The 24,252-nt window shown below is 36.3% G+C and overlaps 1 protein-coding gene across 2 annotated transcripts in view; it reads left to right on the top strand.

Annotated features, from left to right (window-relative positions):
* Nucleotides 1-24,252, top strand: part of Dph6 (diphthamine biosynthesis 6) — a 123,669-nt gene that overhangs the window by 67,227 nt on the left and 32,190 nt on the right. Inside the window, exons 4-6 of one of the 2 annotated variants that reach the window (XM_028875769.2) lie at nt 8,111-8,134; nt 16,898-16,971; nt 19,536-19,654. In XM_028875769.2, coding sequence (XP_028731602.1) covers nt 8,111-8,134; nt 16,898-16,971; nt 19,536-19,654 — 217 coding nt within the window. The remainder of the gene's footprint in view (nt 1-8,110; nt 8,135-16,897; nt 16,972-19,535; nt 19,655-24,252) is intronic. The other variant, XM_028875770.2, reaches the window with a different exon arrangement.

The raw sequence follows: 24,252 nt of genomic DNA, 5'->3' as shown, positions 1-24,252 counted from the left end.
ATATAATAATAAAATAGTAATATATATATATATATATTATATATATAATTAAATAGTACATACACACACACACACACACACAAACGGACGGACTACCAGTTGCACAAAATGAGCTGTCCAGGGAGGAAAATACTAATTGAAGAGTGTGGGAAAAGCAAGGAGGTGAATGTGCAGGACTCTGCACTGTGTAGTGCATTAGTGATGCAATTATATTAATCACAAAAAAAACTAAAAAAATAAGAATTTTTAAAAATGGTAATGACAAAGTCTTATTTAGAATAATAGAGTATGTATCTTATTCTCTGTCTTCTTGTGAAAACTATGTATAAAAATGTATTTTCTCAATTTGAAAAATAAAAGTAACCTAATAGAACACTAAAATATATTGATTTTATGTTAAAGAATAAAACAAAGACTACCTTTAGGACTAATTTGACCAAAAGTGAGTCCAGATTTTATTTCTCTACTTCTCCCTGTATCTTACATCTCTCTGTAGTTTGTGCTACTGGCCTATTTGTAGTCTGCTCCTGTTGAAAATCAAAGGGCTTTGCTCTGGATTCATTGAAATGTAGAGAAAGCATGACTTAGAGAAAGTGAGGAAGTCTTTACAGAAATCTTTAACAGAATTTTACAAGGGGAGAAGTCGTTTTACTGACACAGTTGACTCAAAATAACAAACATACACTGTGAAACTACATCTGCACATCGCTTCCAACATTTATGGGGGAATGTTTGTTGGATGTTTCTTTGAAAATATTGACTGCTTTTAGCAAATAATTATCACAACACATATGTACACCCATACATTACCCTGTCTCAGAGACATGGAAGAATATAATACTTAAGATTAAAGCTATGCATTAGCTTAGGTTGTAAAAGCTGATTGCATGGGAAATCCAAAGCATAGTAATTTGGTTGTTATAGTATTATCTTAAAGCCAAATTAAACTTAAAACAGAAGGATAGCAGGTTAAATATGTAGTTGTAAGTGATCTTGAGATGTATTAACTTTGCTGTGAGTTCTGTCGAAAACAGTCTCCTAATGTAAGAGATATTTTCATAAAATTCTGTCACTACAGACATTAATATGATCAATGTACACAATACGCTCAGGTGAAGTTGTTTTTATGAAACCTATCACTATGCACAATGAATATGCCTTAATAAAAGGACTTATTGTTGGACTAGCAAGATGAGTCAGTGGTTAAGAGCAGTTGCTGCTCTTGCAGAGGTGCTGGGTTTGAGTCCCAGCACCCACATAGCAGCTTACCATACCTAACTGCAGTTCCAGGGAACCTGATACCCTCTTCTGACCTTTTCGGGCATCAGGCATAGTACTGGAACACAGACATACATGCAAACAGAGCAATCATAAACATAAAATAAAACAAATCAGTCTTTAAAATTGCATATATTCATTAAAAGTATTTATTGTTTGGCTATAACCAAAGTCACTATACTTGAAAGAAAATTTTTTATTGCATCAGCAGTGTATATATTTAAATTATGAAGTCTAAAAGAGGTGTCAAATCAAGGATATTGTGATGGTTTATGTATATTGTGAACTTTACAGAATCTAGAATCACCTGGGAGACAAATCTCTAGGCACATCTGTGAGGACTTTTTTAGATTAGGCTGAGGTAAAAGACCTATCCTAACTGCCAGACTAAATAAGAAGGAGAAATCAAGTTGGGCAACTGCATTCATTGCTCTCTGCCTCCCAACCACAAATGTAGTGTTACCTCACACTCCTGTCACCATGGTTTTTCCACTGTGATAGACTGTGTCCTCAAACTGTGCACCACAATAAACCCCTCCTTCCATGAGTTATCTTGTATATAATTCTTGATTTGATTTAATTAATCACATCTATAAAAGAAACATTTATATGCTGTATACAATGTCCTTTCCTTAATTTCCATTTAATAATTTATTCTGAAGATTATTTAATGTCAATAATAGAGTAATGGTGGAATAATAATACCTTACGTGGATATGTGATCATTTATTTAACCATCACTAAGTTTAGGCTTTTCCAATCATTTGCTATTACCATGAATATCAGGGTAGTTATTTTTCATGTGTGTAGAAATAAACTTTCTCTTTGTTATGTTTTGTGGCTGGGGAATCAAATTTAGAGCATACCTAATTCATGCTGTGTGGATGGAATTTGATGTCCAAAGGAATAGGTTTGTTATATTAGAAGATACTCTCATAATCTGAGCTCAGGACTTCTTGAGGGTTGTGCCAGTGTACATTTCTTATCTATTTAAAATTCTTTCAAGAAGATATGCTATGTTTTGATACTTATTTTATGTTTGACATAGCATTTTTTTCAAAATCTTTATTTATACTATGAAAGTCAGTGGCCCTCCCCACTAATTCCTCCTTGCTCCATTATTATCCATTCCCCCTTAGTATTACCTGCACTCTATCTCCTCTCCCTTGAAGCACTCTCTGTGATGGCCCTTGCCCATCTTCTGTCTTCTAAGGATAGTTTCATTTAAACCTACATATCTAAGATTCTGTTATCCACATATGAGAGAGATCATGTAGTCTTTGTCTGGATTATCTCATTCAGAATGATTATTTCCACTTGCATCAATTTTATTACAAATTTCATTTTTGGTATCTGTATACTATTCCATGGTATACCACATTTTTATTGTCCATTCATCAGTCAATGACTATATAGTTGTTTCCATTTGGCTACTGTGAATAGAGCAACAATGACTGTGGAGGCTGGTGTCTCTAATGTAGGATATTGAGGTCTTTGGGAATATGCCAGGAGCAGTATAGCTGAATCAAATGGCAAATCTGCTTCTAGCTTTCTGAGGCCCTTCAACACCGATTTTCATAGTGGTGGAACCAACCTGTACTTCTACTGATGATGAATAAGCCTTCCTCTTTCCCCACCCCACATCTGTTGTCATTTGTTTTTTGTTTGATGACTTTATCTCACCCATTCTTACTGGGACAGGAGGAAATCTCAAAGTAGTTTTAATTTGCCTTTCCCTGATGGCAAGAATGTTTTGTTTTGTTTTGTTTTACTTTCACGGCTTGTTTGTTTGTTGTTGTTGTTTTACATCTTTTCCTTTCATTGAAAATAGATTCTTTTCTGATTCAAAAAAAAAAAAAAGAAAATAGATTCTTTTCTCATGTAATGTATCCCTATTATGGCTCCCCTACTTTCACTCATCCCAGTTCTTCCACACCTATTTTTCTAAACTGTTTCTTAGCCACTGACTTTCTTCTTTTGAGAATTCTGTTCAGTTCCATATCCCATTGTCTTAATTATTTTTATATTGCTCTGATGAGACACTATGCCTAAGTCAACTTATAAAAGAAAGCATATAATGTGGGACTTATAGTTTCAAAGTGTGACTCTATGACTAGCTTGGTAGGGATCATGGTGGCAGGTAGGCAGGCATGGTGCTGTAACAGTAGCTGAGAGCTTACATCAGATCCACAAGCATGAAGCAGAGAAAGAGAGAGCTAATTGGAAATGGCTTGGGCTTTTGAAACCTCAATGCCAACCCCTAGTGACACACCTTCTTTATCAAGGCTACATCTCCTACTCCTTCCCAAACAATTTTACCAACTGGGAACCAAAATTTTATTCAAATATATGGGGGCCATTATCATTCAAACCACCACACCTGTTTTTAATTGGTTTATTTCCTCAGTGTTTAGGGTTTTATTTATTTATTTTTAGCTCTTTTTTTTTTTTTAAATTATAGACATTAACCCTCTATGAAATGTCTATGTAGTAACCTTGTTTTCCCATTCTGTAAGCTGCTTCTTCACACAAATGGTGATGTCTTTGGCTCTTCACAAACGTATTTTTTTTTTTTTTTTTTTTTTTGGTTTTTCAAGACAGGGTTTCTCTGTGTAGCTTTGCGCCTTTTCCTGGAACTCACTTGGTAGCCCAGGCTGGCCTTGAACTCACAGAGATCCGCCTGGCTCTGCCTCCCGAGTGCTGGGATTAAAGGCATGCTAAGAGGCCCCATTTTGATATAGATATGATAGAATGAAAGGGTAGATTATTGAATCTACTTTTAAAGAGCAACTTGTTTAAAATGTTTTACATTGCTATGGATTTTAGTTTATTGATACAAGTTTAAACTTAATTTTGTTATACTGTATATATACATATGTATATATATATACATTTCTATTCTCATTTGAGGTATTATGTTTATGTAACTCATTTAGATTGTAATGGATAATTAAGAAATACACAGTAATAAGTAGTCTTCTATGATAGTCAAACTTGTAGCATGTTAGTTAAGTTTTCTAGGTATACATAGATATATTTCAAAAAGACAGGCAATCTTCAAACAATTCAAAGACCTACAGATTATGGCATTTAAAATATTTTCAAAATATTTAGACTTTCTGGACAGTGAGACATGTCTGTTCCTGGCAGCACTGATTTACTTCAGAGAGGAGGATGGGCATCAAAGACACTCCATATGGAGTTTATCTTCACCTTGGCAAAAATAGCCATTTGGGCAAGAAACTTTTCTTGGCTGGACTGCTTAAAAAAATGTATCGACTGGACATGCAGGACCCATAGGAAGGTGACCACTGAACTTTGCTTGGCAAAATGGTCCTTCAGGTTCCTGCTTTGCAGAGGAAACTGCCAGACATTCTACAGTACACTGAGAAGAGTGACTGAGAGACTCTAGACCTGTGGGCTGAAGACAGATGCCTCAACTTTACAGAGGAACTTTGGATGACTGTCCAGGCTACCAGCTGTCTCTGTCTACTCTTGCAAGACTCCCGAAAGTTGCTTGCATCCTTTTCCCATTTCTCAGGTAATAGTATATCCTTTTGAGGTCTTTGATGTAGTTGAAGACTAGAGTTATAATTTCCTTAGTTATGATAAAAGATAAGTTAGATATGAAACCTTAGACTCACAAATATAGGATGGATAGGATACCTTCTTTAACTCTACCAAATACAAATAGACTAGATATAATAAATAGACTATATATTGTAACTGTCATTCTTGCTTGATAATTATTTTGTTATATGTAATTTTACTATATGAAAGTTAAAACCTTCCTTTTTGGAGAAAAAAAAAAGAAGAAAAGGGGAAGTGCTGTGGATATTGCTCCGTATAAATAAAATACTGATTGGTCAGTAGCCAGGCAGGAAGTATAGCTGGGACAAGCAGAAAAGAAAATTCTGGGAACAGGATGGCTGAGTCAGAGAGACACTGCCAGCCGCTGTGAGGAGAAGCAACATGTTAAAATACCAGTAAGCCATGAGCTATGTGGCAACTTATAGATTAATAGAAATGGGTTAATTTAAGATATGAGCACCTTGTATTTCAAAGCTGATCTGTGGATGATGTTTGTCAGCTTAATGATATTATTATTGTCCACGTGGAATTGTTGTTGTTGTGGGGCCCCATCTTCTTTCTGGAGACTTCAGTTGATGTTAGGCCTGGCCGTGATTTCCTGCAGAAAACTGATAAGAGACTCGAACACAAAAACATATATATGCAGCTAGCCTTTTTTCTAGAATTAGTTAGTACTCTATATGACCATTCATATCTTAACAAAGTTTAAAATGTATATATATATATATATATATATATATATATATATTAATCTTGTAAATTTTGATATAAAATTTATACTTTAAGAAAAGTTTAAAGAATCAGAATAGAATCAAAAGAGTTGAGATTAGTAATAGAATAGTCTCTTAATTAATTTTGCTTTTGTCCTGTACCATAGCAGAAGATGGCTCTTTTATTCTGGCATGATACAGGGAGTTTGCATTTTCCTTTTGACAACATGCTTGAGTTTAAAGAAGGAAAGAGCCATTCTCCAACTCCAAAGTCAGCTTTAAATTTTAATTGAACTGGGACTATTAGAAGACCAATAGTGTTAAATCTTTAGAGAAAAGCAGAAACAAACATTTAGGAAGACATAAATTTTTTTAGATAATATATACCCATACACCGTTTCACTCTGTTTCTTGGGATAGATGATTTGTCCCTTTTCTTCAGTTGTCTCATTTGTCCAGTGTTCTTCAAATTCCTTAACCTTCATTCTCCTAAAAGACAAAAACAAAAACCTTTCCCCAAGACTAATTTTGGGGATGTTCCTTTTTGGCAAGTTATTATCTGATTAAATGAAAAGGCATGTGTTACTGGTACAAGTTAGTTTAAATTGGATGTTCATGCTGGTTGATGAACTATCACCTCCTCAATTAAGAGGTCTCTCTTGTTCAAATCGAACCTTTATCAATTTTGATGGTACCCACAGCTTATCTTCTCCTGTAGAAACAAAAGCAAAACCTCGTCCCCAACGTAATACATACCCTGGTTTCCATTCTGAGGTCAGCACATCCTTAAAGTATATAGGCTGATTTAATTCTGTAGTTTTTTCTATTATCCAATGTCTCTCTGCAGCTGTTGTTCCTTTCTCATTGGCATTCAGAAAATTCAAAGTTAGAAGAGCATTATGCAGTCTATTTCTGGGGGTTTTTGTTACCCATTTCTGTTTATTTAGCATATCCTTTAGAGTTCTGTTTGATCTTTCTATAACTGTTTGACCTGTAGGATTATGTGGTATGCCTATAATATGCTTTATATTGTAATAAGCAAAAAACTGTTTCATTTTAACAGAGACATATGATGGAGCATTGTCAGTTTTGATTTGTGCAGGTATACCCATGATGGCCATAACTTCTAGCAAATGAGTGATTACAGAATCAGCTTTTTTAGAACTCAAAGCAGTTGCCCATTGAAATCCTGAATAAGTATCGATAGTGTGGTGTACATATTTCAATTTTCCAAATTCTGCAAAGTGAAACACGTCCATCTGCCAGATCTCATTTCTCTGAGTACCCTTTGGGTTACATCCTGCTGGTAATGGCGTTTGATTGTAGAAGGAACAAGTAGGACATTTCTTTACTATTTCTTTGGCTTGTTGTCAGGTTATGGAAAAATCCTTTTTTAAACCTTTACTATTAACGTGATGTTTTTTATGGAATTCTGAGGCCTCCAGCACATTTCCTATCAATAATTTATCAATCTTATCATTGCCTTGTGCTAGAGGGCCTGGCAGACCAGTATGGGATCGAATGTGAGTTATATATAAAAGATGGTTCCTTTTCCTGATTGTATCTTGTAATTGAATAAATAGTGAAGTTAATTCTGAAGCATCAGGGATAAATTCTGCAGTCTCAATATGTAACACCACTCTTTCAGCATACTGAGAGTCAGTTACTATGTTGAGAGGTTCTGAAAAATCCATTAATACCAACAGAATAGCATACAATTCTGATTTTTTAACTGAATTATACGGACTTTGAACCACTTTACTTAAATTTTCTGATTTGTAACCTGCCTTTCCTTCTTTGTTGTCATCTGTATAAAATGTACGAACTCCAGATAGGGGTTTTTGCCGTACAATTCGAGGCAAGATCCAATCAGCTCTCTTTATAAGATCAACTCTATTGCTTTTGGGATATTTGCTGTTAATTTCTCCAAAAAAATTACTGCAAGCTCTTTGCCAAGGTTCACTTTCTGTCCATAATTTTTCAGTGTCCTCCTTAGTTAATGGTAAGACAATTTCTGCTGGGTCTATGTCTGCTAATTGACGAAGTCTCAATTTTCCTTTGTAAATCAAGTTAGAGATTTTTTCCACATAAGTTTTTAATTTTTTTATTTGGTTTATTTGGTAAAAATATCCATTCCAATATAATATCTTCCCTCTGCATTAATATTCCAGTAGGAGAACGCCTAGAAGGTAAAATAACCAAAATGCAATCCATCTTTGTATCAGTACGATCCACGTGTCCTTCATGCACTTTCTTTTCTACCAAGGCTAATTCTTTCTCAGCTTCAGGTGATAATTCTCTTGGACTATTTAAGTTCTTGTTACCTTCTAAAGTTTTGAACAAATTAGTCAGTTCATCATTTTTTACCCCAACAATAGTTCGTAGATGAGAAATATCTCCAAATAATCTTTGAAAGTCATTAAGAGTCTGTAGTCTATCTCTCCGAATTTGCACCTTTTGGGGTCTAATTTTTTGTAGCTCTATTTTATATCCTAAATAATTAATAGAATCTCCTCTTTGTATCTTTTCAGGAGCAATTTGTAATCCCCAGCAAGGTAAAATTTTCTTTACTTCTTCATTATTTCTAAAGTATCTGCATTTGAGTCAGCTAGTAAAATATCATCCATATAATGATAAATTATAGATTTAGGAAATTTTTTACGTTTCCAATGGCTGTTGTACAAAGTATTGGCACAGAGTTGGGCTATTCAACATTCCCTGTGGGAGGACCCTCCATTGAAACCTTTTAACTGGTTGAGAATTATTATAAGTAGGCACTGTAAAAGCAAATCTTTCTCTGTCTTTTTCTTGTAAGGGTATTGAAAAGAAACAGTCTTTTAAATCAATAACTATGAGAGGCCATCCTTTTGGTAACAGAGTAGGCAAAGGCATCCCAGATTGTAGAGAGCCCATTGGCTGAATTACTTTGTTAATTGCTCAAAGGTTTGTTACCATTCTCCATTTACCAGATTTCTTTTTAATAACAAATACAGGAGAATTCCAAGGGCTGGTTGATTCTTCAATATGCTGAGCATTTAACTGTTCTTCTACCAACTCTTTTAAAGCCTGGAGTTTCTCTGTTGTTAAAGGCCATTGTTGGACCCATACAGGCTTGTCTGTTAACCATTTTAAAGGTAGAGCTGTTGGTGTCTTTGGAAGATTATCAGTTATTGTGCCCTGTTCTTGTATAATATGGATGGCTGGTGACCACTCATTAGAATAATATCTTCTAATATTTCTCTCAGTAACATGTGTTAGTTTATGATTTGTTTCTGAGATTGGAGGGATGTTAATCTGAGTATTCCATTGTTGCAACAAGTCTCGACCCCACAGGTTCATAGTTATGTTAGCCACATATGATTTTAATTTTCCTCTCTGTCCTTCTGGACCTATACATTCAAGCCATCTTGCACTCTGTTTCACCTGAGATAATGTCCCAATTCCTAACAGTTGAACATTTACCTCCTGAAGAGGCCAAGTTGGATGCCAAAATTCTGGTGTAATTATGGTAACGCCCGCACCTGTGTCTACCAGACCAGACAACAAAACACCATTTATTTTTATTGTTAATTTTGGTCTTTGTTCATTAATAGAAGTTTGCCAAAAAATTTTCTTTATGTTTTCTCCTGAATTTTCTATTCTCTCTGTTTCATCAACCTGACCAGCATGATTTATTCCAGTAGGCATTTGGTTATTTAATCTCTCTCCAGAGCAGGGATTTCCTCTATGGCTGCAGGAAAGGTTTGAACTGGATTTGCACTGGGGGCCTGCGCGAGGCCCCTCTGGGAGTTTCCCGAAGACTGAGGCAAAGGATTACCCTGTCTGTCCTTTGTTGATCTACATTCGTTGGTCCAGTGTTTTCCCTTACCACACCTTCTGCATACTCCAGAAGGAAGGGGCATTCTGTTGCCATTGTTCCTTGAAGAAACATTGTTTCTGGGAATGACCTGTCTACAGTCCCTTTTCAAATGTCCTTACTTTCCACATCCAAAACATCTAACACTCCTCAAACCTTTTGAAATTACTTCTCCTACCCATGTATCATCATGCTCATCAGCTTCAACATTAATTGTTTCTCTAATCCAATCTTCCATAGGTGCAGATCTTGCCCTTAATGGCCTGATTATTCTTTTGCATGCTGCATTCGCATTCTCAAAGGCCAAAGATTCAATTATTGCCTTACCAGCTTCTGAATCCGAGACCATTCTCTTTACTGCTGAAGCCAGTCTTTGTAAAAAATCTGTAAAAGACTCTTTTGGGCCTTGCATCACCTTTGTAAATGACTCAGATTTTTTTCCTGGTTCCTCAACTCTGTCCCATGCATTCAAGGCTGCCGTTCGACATAAAATTAGGGTTTGGACATCATATAAACATTGTGTTTGTGCTGAAGCATATTGGCCTTCGCCAATAAGCTGATCCTGGCAAACTTGTATTCCTTTATCCCTCCATTGTTTTTCTATGTTTTTAGCCTCCTCCTTAAACCAAGTCAGAAATTGAAGTCTCTGGCTGGGTTCCAGAACACCTTGTGCAAGGTCCCGCCAGTCCTGTGGTACTATCCTATTATATGTTGACCAAGAGTTTAACATTTGCTTTACATATGGGGAATGCATGCCATAAGATACTATTGCCTCCTTAAACCTTTTTAAATCCAACATTTCAATTGGAGCACAAATATTTTGTGTAGCCATTTGATCAGGCATCTGCTGTACGGTTACAGGATAAATTAAGGGTGACTGTGTGAAAACAGGCTTTCTTTTTGCAACCTTATGATCCCGACTTGAAACAACTTCACTGTTAATTTCTTCTGTCTGAATTTTTACAGGTTTAACAAGTTCTTTTAAAGCTGTTATCCTGGCACTTAAATTGACTATCTTTTTAAATATTAAAATGTGGATTAGCATAGTGATAAGGTGCATAATTCCACCAATACTAATATTATATAGTTGTTCCATTGTCAGACTGTCTAAAATTTCGAACAAAAACCAATTTTCTTCCAATGTACACATAAAACCCATTTTTTTTTTAATGTGGAAAAAAATTCTCTTTTAGATAGTTTCCTTTAAAATATCTGATATGTTATGTCTTACCAAATCTGCGTAGAACAGTAGAAATCCGAGGGGATTTTCAAAACAGCCACCTAGTGTCCCAGGTGTAGATCCAGAGAGAGAGAGAGAGAGAGAGAGAGAGAGAGAGAGAGAGAGAGAGAGAGAACAAGAAAGCATAGCTGGCTAAAGCTTAAATGCAGCCACGTGTTCCCTTTTGTGCCTAGTCAAGGCTTGGGTCTGGCTTCCTTAAGCTCCGACCACGTGCTTTGGCTTTACAGGCAGGGCCCTGTTCGGCAGGGCAGGTCTGAGTTGTTTGTAGCACCTGTAAAAGCAGCTTTAAGCAAGCTGCTCACAGACCTAGGCTCGGGCTGGAAGCTGCCGCTCGGACTAGGAAGCCGGCAGCTCGGACTAGGTAGCCGGCAGCTCGGACTAGGAAGCCGGTAGCTTGGACTAGGAAACCGGCAGCTCAGACTAGGAAGCCGGCAACTCGGACTAGGAAGCCGACCGCTTCCTGCCGCCATCTGCCGCCGCCTGCCGCCCTTGCGGGAAAGTGGACCTGCCGTTAAGCCAAGCGGTTTTTAATGGATTCTTGTCACGTTGGACGCCAGATATTGATGTAACCAACCGTCTTATTAAATTAGAAACACAGAAACAATGTAAAAGAGAAAGCCGAGAGGTCAGAGCTCAGAGCTAAAATCTCACCCTTCCGCCTGCGGTGTCCCAGCTTCCCGAAAGAGACCTATTTCCTGTCTGTTCGTCTATTTATAGTATTTTGTTCTGCCTTCTCATTGGTTGTAAACCCAAACATGTGACTGCCTCGTCACTGTCTGAATGTACAGCCCCCTAGGTCTTAAAGGTATATGTCTCCAATGCTGGCTGTATCCCTGAACACACAGAGATCTATGGGATTAAAGGCGTGTGCCACCACCGCCACATTCTTGCTATGGCTCTAATAGCTCTGACCCCCGGGCAACTTTATTTATTAACATACAATCAAAATCACATTTCAGTACAATTAGATTACCACCACAGGTATGTTTCTATGCTTATCTTTATCTGTCTACACTAAATGAAGAATTAGCAGTTTAAAGAAAAGGCATATGATACTTACCCAGCCATATTAATATCTAGTTTAGTTATCTAGGTCGCAGAACATCATTGACATTCATAAGGATTTCTTTTTTACTCAATAATGGTATGTTGCCAGAAGTCCAAATATTGCCACTTAGAGTATAATGCAAGAGTATGTCTTTAATGAATGATTCATATTAAAAATGTTAGAATGCCTTTCAGATGAAAAACACTTTAAATTCAGCAGATCATTTTTTTTCTCAACAGGCAAGAACTCATTAGCAGAATAATACTGATAACTGAGGCATTTTTCAAAGAAAACAATATCGCTGATAAATGTAAGATGCATAACTTCTCAACTTAAAAATAATTAGGCCTCGTTTTCATCTACAAAAAAAAAAAATTGGTTCCAATTCAGAGGACTTCATGAGCCAAATATTCAACATTCAGTCAAGTGAATATTAATGAACAAAATCTTAACTGAGTTTTAAGTTTCTACCTTTAAGCCTGCCTAGATTCTGTTTAAGATTATAACTATTGATATATGATCACATGTATTCATCATTGTAATCCCTGTCTAGAGCTTTGTATATGAATAAGGACATACAGCATTAGCTACATATCACAGAAGAATCCACATCTAGCCTTGAATGTGGATATTCTTGGTGTACTATTGTTGCTGGAGGGCTTCTCTCCAGGTTCTACCAAGCCCTGCATTCCCACAATCCACGTATAAAATAATCACTCAGACTCTCATATTACTTTTAAACTGTATGGCCATGGCAGGTTTCTTGCTAACTGTTTTTATATCTTAAATTAACCCATTTTTTAAAATCTATTCCTTGCCACGTGGCTGGTGGCTTACTGGCGTCTTTACATGTTGCTTGTCCTGGCAGTGGCTGCAGTGTCTCTCCCTCTTTTTTTTTTTTTTCCAATTGTCCTCTCTCCTTGTCCCACCTATATATATACTTTTTTGTCTGGTCACTGGCCATCAGTGTTTTATTTATATAGAGCAATATCCACAGCACTTCCCTTTTTCTTTCTGCCGTGCTCTTCTGTACTCTACCAAATCATGTTCAGTAATAAACCTCATGTCCATATCCAGTCTGGTAATATCTATCTATGAATTTATGTGTATGTATATATGTATGTGTGTATATATAAATATATATGTGTGTGTTTATGTGCGCGTGTGTGTGCGCGCGCGCGTGTGTGTGTGTGTGTGTGTGTGTGTGTGTGTGTGTGTGTGAGTGAGATAGGACACATTAGAATTTTTAAAATTGGTGTTGGTAAGCATGTAATTTTGCCTCCCAGCTTGCTAGGACATACAATAAAGACATAAATATGTATATACATACACACACACACACACACACACACACACATATATATATATATATATATGTATGTATCCACATGTAAATTTTGAGTAGTTTTCCTATGATTAAGAAGTAATAATATGATGTTTGAGGAAGTATAAAATTTAAATAAAATGCAAAAATGAAATATATTATTGGGAAATCATTATTATCATCTTATCTATTTCTTTCTCTATATCCAAAGATTTTCTTACTCATGTGTTTTTTCGCTCCATGTATATTTCCTTGAGCTAATTTTCAGTCATAAATAGTTTCACATCTTTATATCTTTGGAAAATATGTTTTTCATGACTGCTTTGATTTTTCTTCATAATATATCATGATTCATTCAAATATTTTTATTTGGGACTAGGATTTTCCAATTTTTGTTTAAATTATATGTACATTATAAATTTGATGGATATCCTCACAATAACTTGTTTATAGTTACTTCCACTTGCTATATTTCTTGATATAAACTTAGAATTGTAAGGTTTGCAAGACCAGGATGATACACATTGTGAAATTATCCTTCAGAAAGTCATGTGTTAGTAACTAACTCAACACTGTTGTTTAATGATGCTAATGCATTTCTCATACCCTCTTTGGCTTTGGATGTTGATTATATTTTAAAAAACAAATTGTCTTCTAACTCTTATGTTTTTCCTGCTCCCCTTTTCCATGTTGCTCCTTGAGCATTACACATCTATAACCTCTTCTTCTGTGAATTGTTAGCTGCGTTTATAGGACCAGGAATGGATTTCTTCTTATGGAGCAGACCTCAAAACCAATCAAGGAGCACTTGATTGCTCTTGTAGCATGCATTCCATTGTTGTATTAATGAGCAAATCTTACCTAGTGGGTTAATATTGTAGTTCATAGGTTTTCATCTTGGTAAGACTATTAATGCCTGATACTATAAACCTGGTTAAAAACCTGTAGCTGATGAGATCATAGATGTGTGGGGTGGGTAGGAAGGTACTTAGTTATTATTATTGACAAGCTGCTTCTAAATACTTAACTTTGTATTCATAGACAATTGCAACTCTCAGTCTTAATTGGCATAACTTCTGTTAGCAATGAAAGGCAACAGATCCAGAGATGAATGGCTGCTCAGCCAGAAAAAAGACATTCATACTATCCCCTCTAATGCTTTCTGATTTGTTATTAGGTCTTCCCCAGCAGTTTGCATTGTGTCTTACAGTACTATGTAACCTGACCACCAGGGAGGAAGCCTCTAGTTCAGTTTTAGTGTTCTGTATCTTTCATCCAAGGTGTGTAGTATCTTTAGCAATGCGGTCTGATCAACTTGTTCAGGTGGACAGCCAAGAGGAATGACAAGAACCCATATAATTTTGGGAGCCCCTTGGACTTACTTGACTAACAGCTCACCAAGGGGTATCTCATACCTGGCACTGGAATTTTGAGTCAAAAATGCTTATATGACAAACATATAACCAATATCCTAAATGGAGAAAAACTCAAAGCATTCTCACTAAAATCAGGAACAAGACTGTCCATCCTGCTTATTCGTGTTCAATATAGTACTTGAAGTCCTATCCAGAGCAATAGGACAAGAGAAGGAAATGAAAGGAAGAAAGGAAGAAATTAAAATATCCCTATTTGAAGATGGCATGATCCTATACACGAGACCCTAAAGACTCCACCAAAATGTCTTAGATTGATAATCACTTTCAGCAAAGTGACAGGACACAAATGAACATACAAAAATCAGTGGCCTTCCTGTATACTGGTGACATTCTCCCTGGTTTCTGAAAGCTGTTATTTCTAGCATTTGATAACTACTCACACACAGTTCTCTACATCCCCTTAAGCACTAAACTTGCATTCTGTGTGCAATTATAGTCTCATCTTCTTTAGATAGTATTTCAGACTTTATCCTGTAACCACAAAATTTCCATGTTGAAGTTCTAACTCTAAACTGGTGAGCCATCTCCCCAGCCCTCTGAATGTGCGTTTTAAATATATGCACACTTTGTCCCGTATTTTATGACTTGATAAAAGAAACCCTCCAGAGATTGGCTCTCAGTTGGCTTCCAAATATGGCCATAAACTGAACTTCATTTTTGCAGTTCTTAATATATCCTAGATATTAGTTCCTTGTCTGAAAATAGCTGGCAAAGTTTGCCTCCCATTCTGTATGCTGCCTCTTCATGGTTGGTAGTGTCCATTTCTGTACAGAGCCTTTCAATTCCATGCACTCTTATTACCAGTTCTTGGGGTTTTTCTTCTGCTATTGAAGTTGTTTACAGAAAGCTTTTGCCTATGCCTATCTTTGTTTCCATAATTAACAGAGTGTTATCACATGTATACAAATATGCAAAAATAATGTAAGGTGTATATATATATATATATATATATGTATTCCAGTGCTACAAAATTTATTAGGTTAGAACTTCAGAGATAAGTTAGAACTTCAGAGATAAGTTACAGGAAGAGAATAAAATGTTGATCTTTTGATTCCTTTACTACTATATTATCTATTAATGAGAAACATAGTGCCTTGACTTTTTCTGAAGAATACACTGACTTTATGAAAAGAAAAATTTTAGGAAGGTTAAAAAAAGGTTAAAAGCCTCACAGAGTTGCTGATGGGGAAATAAAGGAAATACCTCTTTTCCTGAAATGTTATCCATCAGGAATAATCATTTTATTTTGGGGCAGTTGGGGAAGATATTTTTCTATAATTTTAGTGGTTATATTTTAAATTCTCCAAAGGCAGGAAAAGTCCCTGTTGCATAATTCTTTGTTTATTTACTATGGTATACTTTTAGGGTACACTGTTATATCAGCATGTCAGGATTATTTCATTGTTCCTGGAAGCATGATTTGTTTTCTTTGAAACACTATTACTTCTATTGTCAAGTTACCATGGTTGGTAAACCAGTGTATTACCAAAAAGACATCGCTCTGAAGTGATTTCTTCTATCAGCCTTTATGCTAAGATGCAAGTATTCAGAGAATTTCTACTCAGGACATATTAGTAATTTCTCATATTCACTCCCTTCATATCTATATCATAAATGACATTTCCCTGATTCATATCTATGGTGTATATTTTTCTCTCTTGGTTAAGTATATTATACTTCTTTATATTAAGTCTCATTTTAGATCAGTTCTTTTAAATTCCTCAGTTGTCTATATGAGTCTTTGTACTTGATTGATCTTTACCTTTTGATCCACCCTAGCCTTGGGCCATCTGCAAACATGATTATATGTGACTGTACATTCTCCTTCAGTTCATTCATGAGTATGCTAGACAAAGTCCGTAGCCCATTGGACCATACTGGTGCTCTCACTTGTGACTGTATTGATGAGAATCCATTCCTTCTATGTGTGTTAGGAGTCTTTATGTACTGTGTTTTACTGGGCAGTACCTCAAAGTTTTCTGCATTCTAGATGCCTCTGTACTGCTCCTCTTTTTCTAGGATATGGATTAAAAACCATTGTGTAGCATATCTGTTGATACTACTGTGCAAATTTTAGAAATTAATCAATCTAGGAAAATATTATCTTTGGTAGAATTTCAGTATCATTAAGTATATAAATGTGAAAACACCTTGGAACTGCTTCCAAGTTTTTTCTTTCTCCATGAGTGTAGGTCTGTAGTTAAAATTTAAGTAGAGGAATAATTACTTTCCTTGCCACTGGGAGAATGATTACAATATATGTACAAATAATTTTCCAAAGTGTGTATTTCTAGGAAATTACTTTGATTTGAAGGTGGCTTCTTAGATAACATGCAGTTCATGTATAATTTTCAGAGTATGATACAAACCACATGCCTATTCTTTTAATTTATATGTTTTTCTTTTATTTTTAGGAAAAAGAAGAAATAGAAGGGGTATCAGTAGGTGCCATACTTTCTGATTACCAACGTGTGCGAGTAGAAAATGTGTAAGAGAACATCAATCTAATATTTAAAAAAGATAAATAATTTAAAAATCAGGATTGAGGACTAAGCTTAATGTCAGAATATACAAGGCCTGAATTATAATCCCAACCTCCTCCAATGGGGAGGACCGGAGCTTAGACCCCTAGCAATAGTGGCTAAGTAGCCTGAATTGGCTGCATCTTGTGACCAGATTGGTACCTAGCCCAATTGTCATCAGAGAGGCATCATCCAGCAAATGATGGAGGCAGATACAGAGACCCACAGCCACACATTAAGTGGAGTTTGGGAATCTTATGGAGGTGGAAGAGAAAGGAGTGTAGGAGCCAGAGAAGTCAAGGACACAATGGGAAGGCTCACAGGGTCAACTAACCTGGGCCATAGGGGCTCACAGAGACTGAACTGACAACCAGGGAGCCTACATTAGACTAATCTAGGCGCTCTACATACACGTTACAGTTGTGTGTAGCTTGGTCTTCTTGTGGTATTCCTAACAGTAGGAACAGGGCCTGTATTCTGACTCTTACTGGCTTTTGGGACCCTACTTCTCATACTGAGTCAGCTTGCCCAGCCTTAATACATGAGAAGGTGCTTAGTCTTACTGCAGCTTGATATGCCATGTTTTATTAATACTCATAGGAGACCTGTCTTTTCCTGGATGGAGACAGAAGAGGAGAGGACTGGGGAGAGGGGTGGATGGAGAAGAGGAGTTGGGAGAGGAAGTCTGGGGTGGGGGAGGCTGCAGCCAGGATGTAAAATGAATAGATGAATTTAGAAAAATAATGTGAAAATAAATAAATAAATAACATTGTTAATGAATAGAAAAATAAATAATTGTACTCAAATCATAAGCACATCTGTTATAGATGCTCTATAGAGCTAAACATGTTTACCTAATTAACAAAAGCCATATTTGTTTACTATTTTTTAAATTTTTGTCTTTGAGAAATTTATATGTGTATACAATAGACATTACCATAATCCCGCTATTTTCTGCTACCTCCTCTCCTGAGAACCCCACAAGTCCCCCTCCTCCTCCTCTTCTCTTCAGTAGCACGCTGAGTCTGAATAGTGCTGTCTATGTGCACATGCTACATGCTCATCCACTTGAACATGAGCAGCTTTCCAGTGACCATATCCCCTAGATATGTCAAATCACTCTTAGAAAACTAAGAATATAAATTAAGAATATGAATTAATAATACTTTTAATTGGTGGCTTAAGATATAGGCAATATATCTCCATGAGCAAATCAGTCATCTAAAACCTAGTCAAACTGTTTGAAAACACTTAGGAATGTTTCACCTCCTCTTCCGCATCGACTTTTAGTGGATGGAGATTCTGATAAACTTGTAAAATGTGAGATCATCACATCTCTGCCCACACAATTGTACCTTTCTTTAGACAAATTTCTAAATGGTCTTATTTATAAATAAAAAACACTGAGCTAAATATAGGGTTGAAAGCCTTAGGGATCAGGGAAATAGGGAAAGCCACCAGCCAACCTTACCTCACAAACTCTGCAACTTCCAAATGGGAGCTACTTCTTGTCTTCCCATGCCTTTATATGCCTGGCTTTTCTGCCCTCTCATAGGCTCTTAGCCCAGCTACCTCACATCCTTGTCACTGTCTGTACAGACCTCCAGGTCTCAATGGTTGGTACTGAGATTAAAGGTGTGTGTCATCAAGCTTGGTTCTGTTCCCTAATATGGCGTTAAACACACAGAGACCCTTACTGCTAAGTGATCTGATTAAGGGTGTGTGCTGCCTGACTGTTTACTTAAAATGGCTGGTCTTTTCCCCCTGATCTCCAGGCAAGCTTTATTTATCAAAGCACAAATAAAATATCACCACACTTTTCTCTCTTTGCCAACCTATGGGAGTACTGAAAATGAGAATAATTATTAATTGTCACGGTATGCTTTTTGACACTTTTTTCTAAGCTTAAAGCTTTACTAAAGTTGATGTTTCTAGTCTTCCTGGAGATTAATTTATGTTTGGACATAGTCCATAAAAAATTAAATGTGGCCCGGCGTGGTGGCGCACGCCTTTAATCCCAGCACTCGGGAGGCAGAGGCAGGCGGATCTTTGTGAGTTCGAGGCCAGCCTGGGCTACCAAGTGAGCTCTAGGAAAGGCGCAAAGCTACACAGAGAAACCCTGTCTCGAAAAAACCAAAAAAAAAAAAAAAAAAAAATTAAATGTGAAAAGGAATTTTACATTTTTTCCCATTTTTTTTCCTTTGTGTTTGTGAATGTGTGGATATATACATCCCATGGTGCATACATGGAGTCCAGAGGACAAATTGTGGGAGGTGTTTCCTCTCCTTCCACCATGGGATTTGCAGAATTGAACTCGGACAGCAAGTACCTTTATCCCCTGAGCCATCTCTCTGGCCCCACAAGACATTTAAAAAAATAAGAGGAGGAAGAGAAGAAGAAAGAGCATTTTAAATGTTAAAATCATTGAAAGAAGCATTATGTTTAAAATCAGATTGCTAGGGACCCTAAAATAGAACAAAACCATATCATTTATTTTGTTGTTTTTGTTCTTTTTCTTTTTACTTTGTAGATGTAAACGGCTTAATCTACAGCCTTTAACTTACCTTTGGCAGAGAAACCAGGAAGACTTGCTCCGAGAGATGATAGCATCTAACATTGAAGCCATTATCATCAAAGTAGCAGCTTTGGGTATGTAACCAAATTTTCCAAGCTGTTGTCTACTGCCATATAGATAATCTTAGGCCACTAATATGCACAGAAGAAGGGTTGATGATTTACTTACAGATATGTGGAGTCACAAATGAAATAAACACCGTGCGTGTGTGTGTGTGTGTGTGTGTGTGTGTGTGTGTGTCAGAGAAACAGAGTGTGTGTGTGTAAAAGAATGTATGTGTGAGAGAGAGAGTATGTGTATGTCAGAGAGAGAGTGAGAGAGAGAACGAGAGAGGAACATTTCTAAATCACCCTTTCCATGTTTGCCAGAGAGAATAGTAGTGAACATCTCATTTTAAGTATATACTTGACGATAAAAAACTGATGTTGTAATTTTCCAAATTTCTGTATAATTTGGAAGTAAGGTTAATGTAGAACATAATATATAGGAATTGTTGGAGGTGGTTTGTTTGGTGTTTGTCTTTTTGGAAGCCTCTTAAGATACATAATTAGCACCAAATATTTACCTTGTGTTTTATCATTATGAATAATATTAAAACAGAATGCTTTTCTCTGTGTTATTTTTAAAAGAGAATTGTTTTTTGTCAAGGATCATAAAAAAATCACATCTGAGAGTTTTATTTGATATATGTACACAGTGAGTTTGTTGTTTTGATTTTATATCTTTGTTTTCATTTTTGAGACATGTTTGAGACGAGTGTATTTAATCCATGAACCCATTACAGAGAATGCAATGAAGGTGCAGGGTAGCAAAGCCTAAACTGTGTATCACACTTCCGAGTGCTCACCTTACCAGTATCTGAGATGATTTCAGGAATAGATTCATATTGTCATGGAGCATTTAAGAAAGGGTGAAGAGTGTGCAGCACTTAACATTTCTTGATAAACATTGCTCTGCTTTTTTGCTGAAGTTAAAGTTTGGAGGGCTTGGTTAGTGAATGGACAGCCATTCTCTTTAGCTGCAAAAATGAGAATGATTGACAAGATTTTTCACTTTTCTGAGTAAAATGTCTACTGGGCATCTCTTCAATTAAAGTTTGCACTGGAGCTATATTTACTGCTGAGGTTCTATGTGAAACTGTGCAGACTGCTCTGTTGCTTTCCAGGATTCTTAATGTCTCCTGGATTTTCTAAGATGATACAGTGCTGTGCTTACCCCATATCATGCTGGAAGATAATGTGTCTCTTTTATTACCAGATCTTACACTGTATTAGGACCTCATTGGAAGGACAGAGCCATAGAATTTAACATTGCCCCCTTCATGATAATATATAACTAGTGTTGTGTGTCTTTATTAAGTTTGGGCTTCTCATGGGGGGAATACAAGTGGTGAGTAAATGCTTTTAAACCTTTTGTAAAAATACAACTGAATTAATTTATTTGTCCTATGTGTCTACATAACAAAAGTTTAGATCTGATTTTAACATGTATAACATGTGATTTCTGTTGACTACCTAAAGATATGCACGTGTGAAGTTTATTCTAACACTATTGAAGAAAACTTTCCTGAGGACTCACAGTCTTTTTGAATACATAGAAGCATATACATGATATAGCATAGGTTTCTTATCCACTTTTATTCATTAAAATTATCTGAAAAAATAAATAAAACTCTTTTATTGTTAAAAAAATCCATTTTCTGCAGAATGATCCCATGGTAGAAAGACTCAGTTCTACATGGACATATAAGATATTCCCGATAAATAATCTGTATAACCTTGGAGTCACTATTTGCTAAGTTTCTGTTGCTGCGTTAAAGCACTATGATGGAAAACAAGCTATGGAGGAAACAGCACATACCGTAAGATTCTGTCATAGAGGGGCGGCATGGTGGCAGAGGGCAGGCATGTGAACAGGAGCAGGGAACTGGAGGTCATGGCAGGAAGCAGAACAGATGGGCAGTGCGGAATTGTGTGAATTCTTAGTACATCATACATCTTCTAAGGAAAGGTGGCTAGGTGTTTTGTTTTAATTTCCCTGGCTAACCATCCCCTTTCCCATAGCTACAAATGTAACTGATAATTTGTCATCTCTCAGAATTTTTATTGATATATTTATAGAAATACTGTGCTCTCTTTTTGTTGTTATATGAATTGTATCTTTTCCACATATTGATCTGTAGCATACCCTTTTTGCTTTGCATTTTATGTAAGAGTTTTTTCCATGTATATAATGTAGTTCTTCTTCATGTTGTATTCTTTAAGAAATTTTACTGAAGTATAACAAATACAAAAATACATCAATGCTAAGTATTACTTTGATCAAATATAACATAACTGATCCAAACTCCTTAATTTAAATAGTAAGTATTATTATTGTTCTCAACGATACTTGCTCTTCCAAAGTTAGCAAGTCCCCTTACACCTAATTGTGTTAGTTTTTCTTACTTTTAATCTTAAAACTTCTGTGGGGAAGGAATGGAGGGTGGGTCTCCCACATGCTAAGCTAGTACCTTAACTGAGTCACACTCATAGTGGATTGTAATGTTTTATAAACAGATGCATACTGTATTCTCAACTTTGTGAGTTCTTTGGTTCAAAATGTGGTTGATGAGTCATCCACACTTTGGAGACAGTAGTGTTTTGTCCATTCTCATGACAAGATGTTGTTTCATATAACAATATAATTTAACTGTCTTAGTAGTGACACTGGACTAGTCATTCCCATTTTGCCACTATGACAACAGTGCTGTTTGTATCCTCCCAGTTTTTTCTTCACTTTCCGATAGTACACTTTAACACAGAAAGCTTATACAGTTTGGTAGAGGTTCGTTTTTGTAAATTCGTCCTTTGATAGTGTGTGTAAGAAATCGCTGCCTCTGTCTTTCTGAACTTTAAGAGCTTCATACCTTTAGCCTTCATGATGTCATGTTCTTTATCCGTGCCCACTTGTATCTGACTTTTCTTTTCATCTGTTGTTTTGGTACAGAGGTACTTGCCAGTGCAGGGGCATAGCCCCTAATGGACATAATGCATGTGAAAAAATTTAATAATTCTTACTGTTATTTTTGCTATTAAGATGTACTATAAATTCAATTTCATTTAATTGCCTTTAACGAAAAGACTATGTGAAATAATGTTGTGAAGCAAAAAGCATTGAACCAAACATTGTGGACCTGGAATCTAGAAAAACAACTTTTGTCAACTCCATAACTCTTGGAGTACCAAAAGAGAAATACTGAGCAGTTCAGGGAGGAATGTAAATGTCTGCTCTATAAAGTCACCTGGAAGCTTCTTTGCTGTGCTTTCTGAATGGACCTAGTCTAGGTGCTCAGGAGTTCATAACAGCAAACTGTCCATAACAGAGTTGTATTTGGTACACATCAGTTCACAGCACCAAGAAACTACATAATCGCTGTTGTAAGACATGTGGCCCCCTGGCAGTAGGATCAGAATCCAATCCTGGTGCATGATCAGGCTTTTTGGAGCCCACTACCTATGATGGGACCTCACACAGCCTTGAGGCAGGAGGAAGGGCTTGGACCTGCTTCCACTAAATGTACCTCCCGACAGGAGGCTTTACCTTCTTGAAGAAGGGAATGGGGCCTAGGTTGGGAAGGAGAGGCTGGAGGGGTGGTAGGAGGGAAGCGGGGGATCTTTGATTGGTATGTAAAATGAATAAAAAAAATTCTTAAAAAAAGAAAGTAATTAATCTTTAAAAAAAAAAAGTAGACATACATTGTCAAACTGTTAAAGCAATCGTTTACCTACTTGCTTTCAAGGAGTCTTAAATCCAAATTCTCATTTTGTTGATTGGACAGTTTGTGACCATTCTTTTTACACATCTCTACAAAACTAAGGTAATTTTCCTCAGAGAGCATTGTTAGGAAATAAAGAAGGATTCTATAATTCTCGTTATTTTTGTAAATCTGTTAAGATCACCTTGCCTACACTGCTGGGGTCCATGATAATGTCTCTAATGAGTCAATTTCTCTACATAGTGCTTGATTAATTTGCTTGGCCCTATTTAGAACTTCTCCATTCATGTTTATAAGAAGACTGATCTAGAATTTTCTTTCATAGTAGTGACAGGTGTGGGTAATATGGCTTTATAATGCAACATTTGAAATGCTTCCTCTTTTTCTGTTGCCTGAAAGATTTTCTGTGAAATTAGTAGTAATTCTTCCTTAATGTTCCAAAGTGTTGGTTACTTAAGACATCTGGACATGGAAATTTCCTTGGGGGTAAACTTTCAGTAGAGATTCTTTTTCTCTGTTAGTTTAGTCTTCAACTTCATCAGTGTTTATTTCTCTTAGCTAAACTAAATTTTTCTAAAAAAAAAAATGTGTTTCTAAAATAATTTCTAACTGTTGAAGATTATAGGGATAAGTAAGTTCCAGCCAAGCCAGAGCTATAGAGTGAGCTCCTGTGTAGAACAAACAAGACCGAGACCAATCTCCTATTGATTGCACATGGCTTTATGTTGTGGGAGACTATCCCTGTAGAAATCCTGTTGGTTTTATAAAATAGCTCTTCATTTTCAAAGTTTTCTGACACTGTTTCTGACTGAACGAGCTTTCTGTTGGGGTTTTCATGGCTTACTTCATCTTCAGCTGTCTTCTGCTCTACACTAATCTTGGAAGGATTCTGTAGTTGACCTTTTGTTTGTTGAT

Source organism: Peromyscus leucopus, chromosome 4 (assembly GCF_004664715.2).
Source record: "Peromyscus leucopus breed LL Stock chromosome 4, UCI_PerLeu_2.1, whole genome shotgun sequence".
Lineage (NCBI taxonomy): Eukaryota > Metazoa > Chordata > Mammalia > Rodentia > Cricetidae > Peromyscus > Peromyscus leucopus.
The sequence above is the reverse complement of the archived record's forward strand: the minus strand, read 5'-3'. Positions and strand labels throughout refer to the sequence as shown.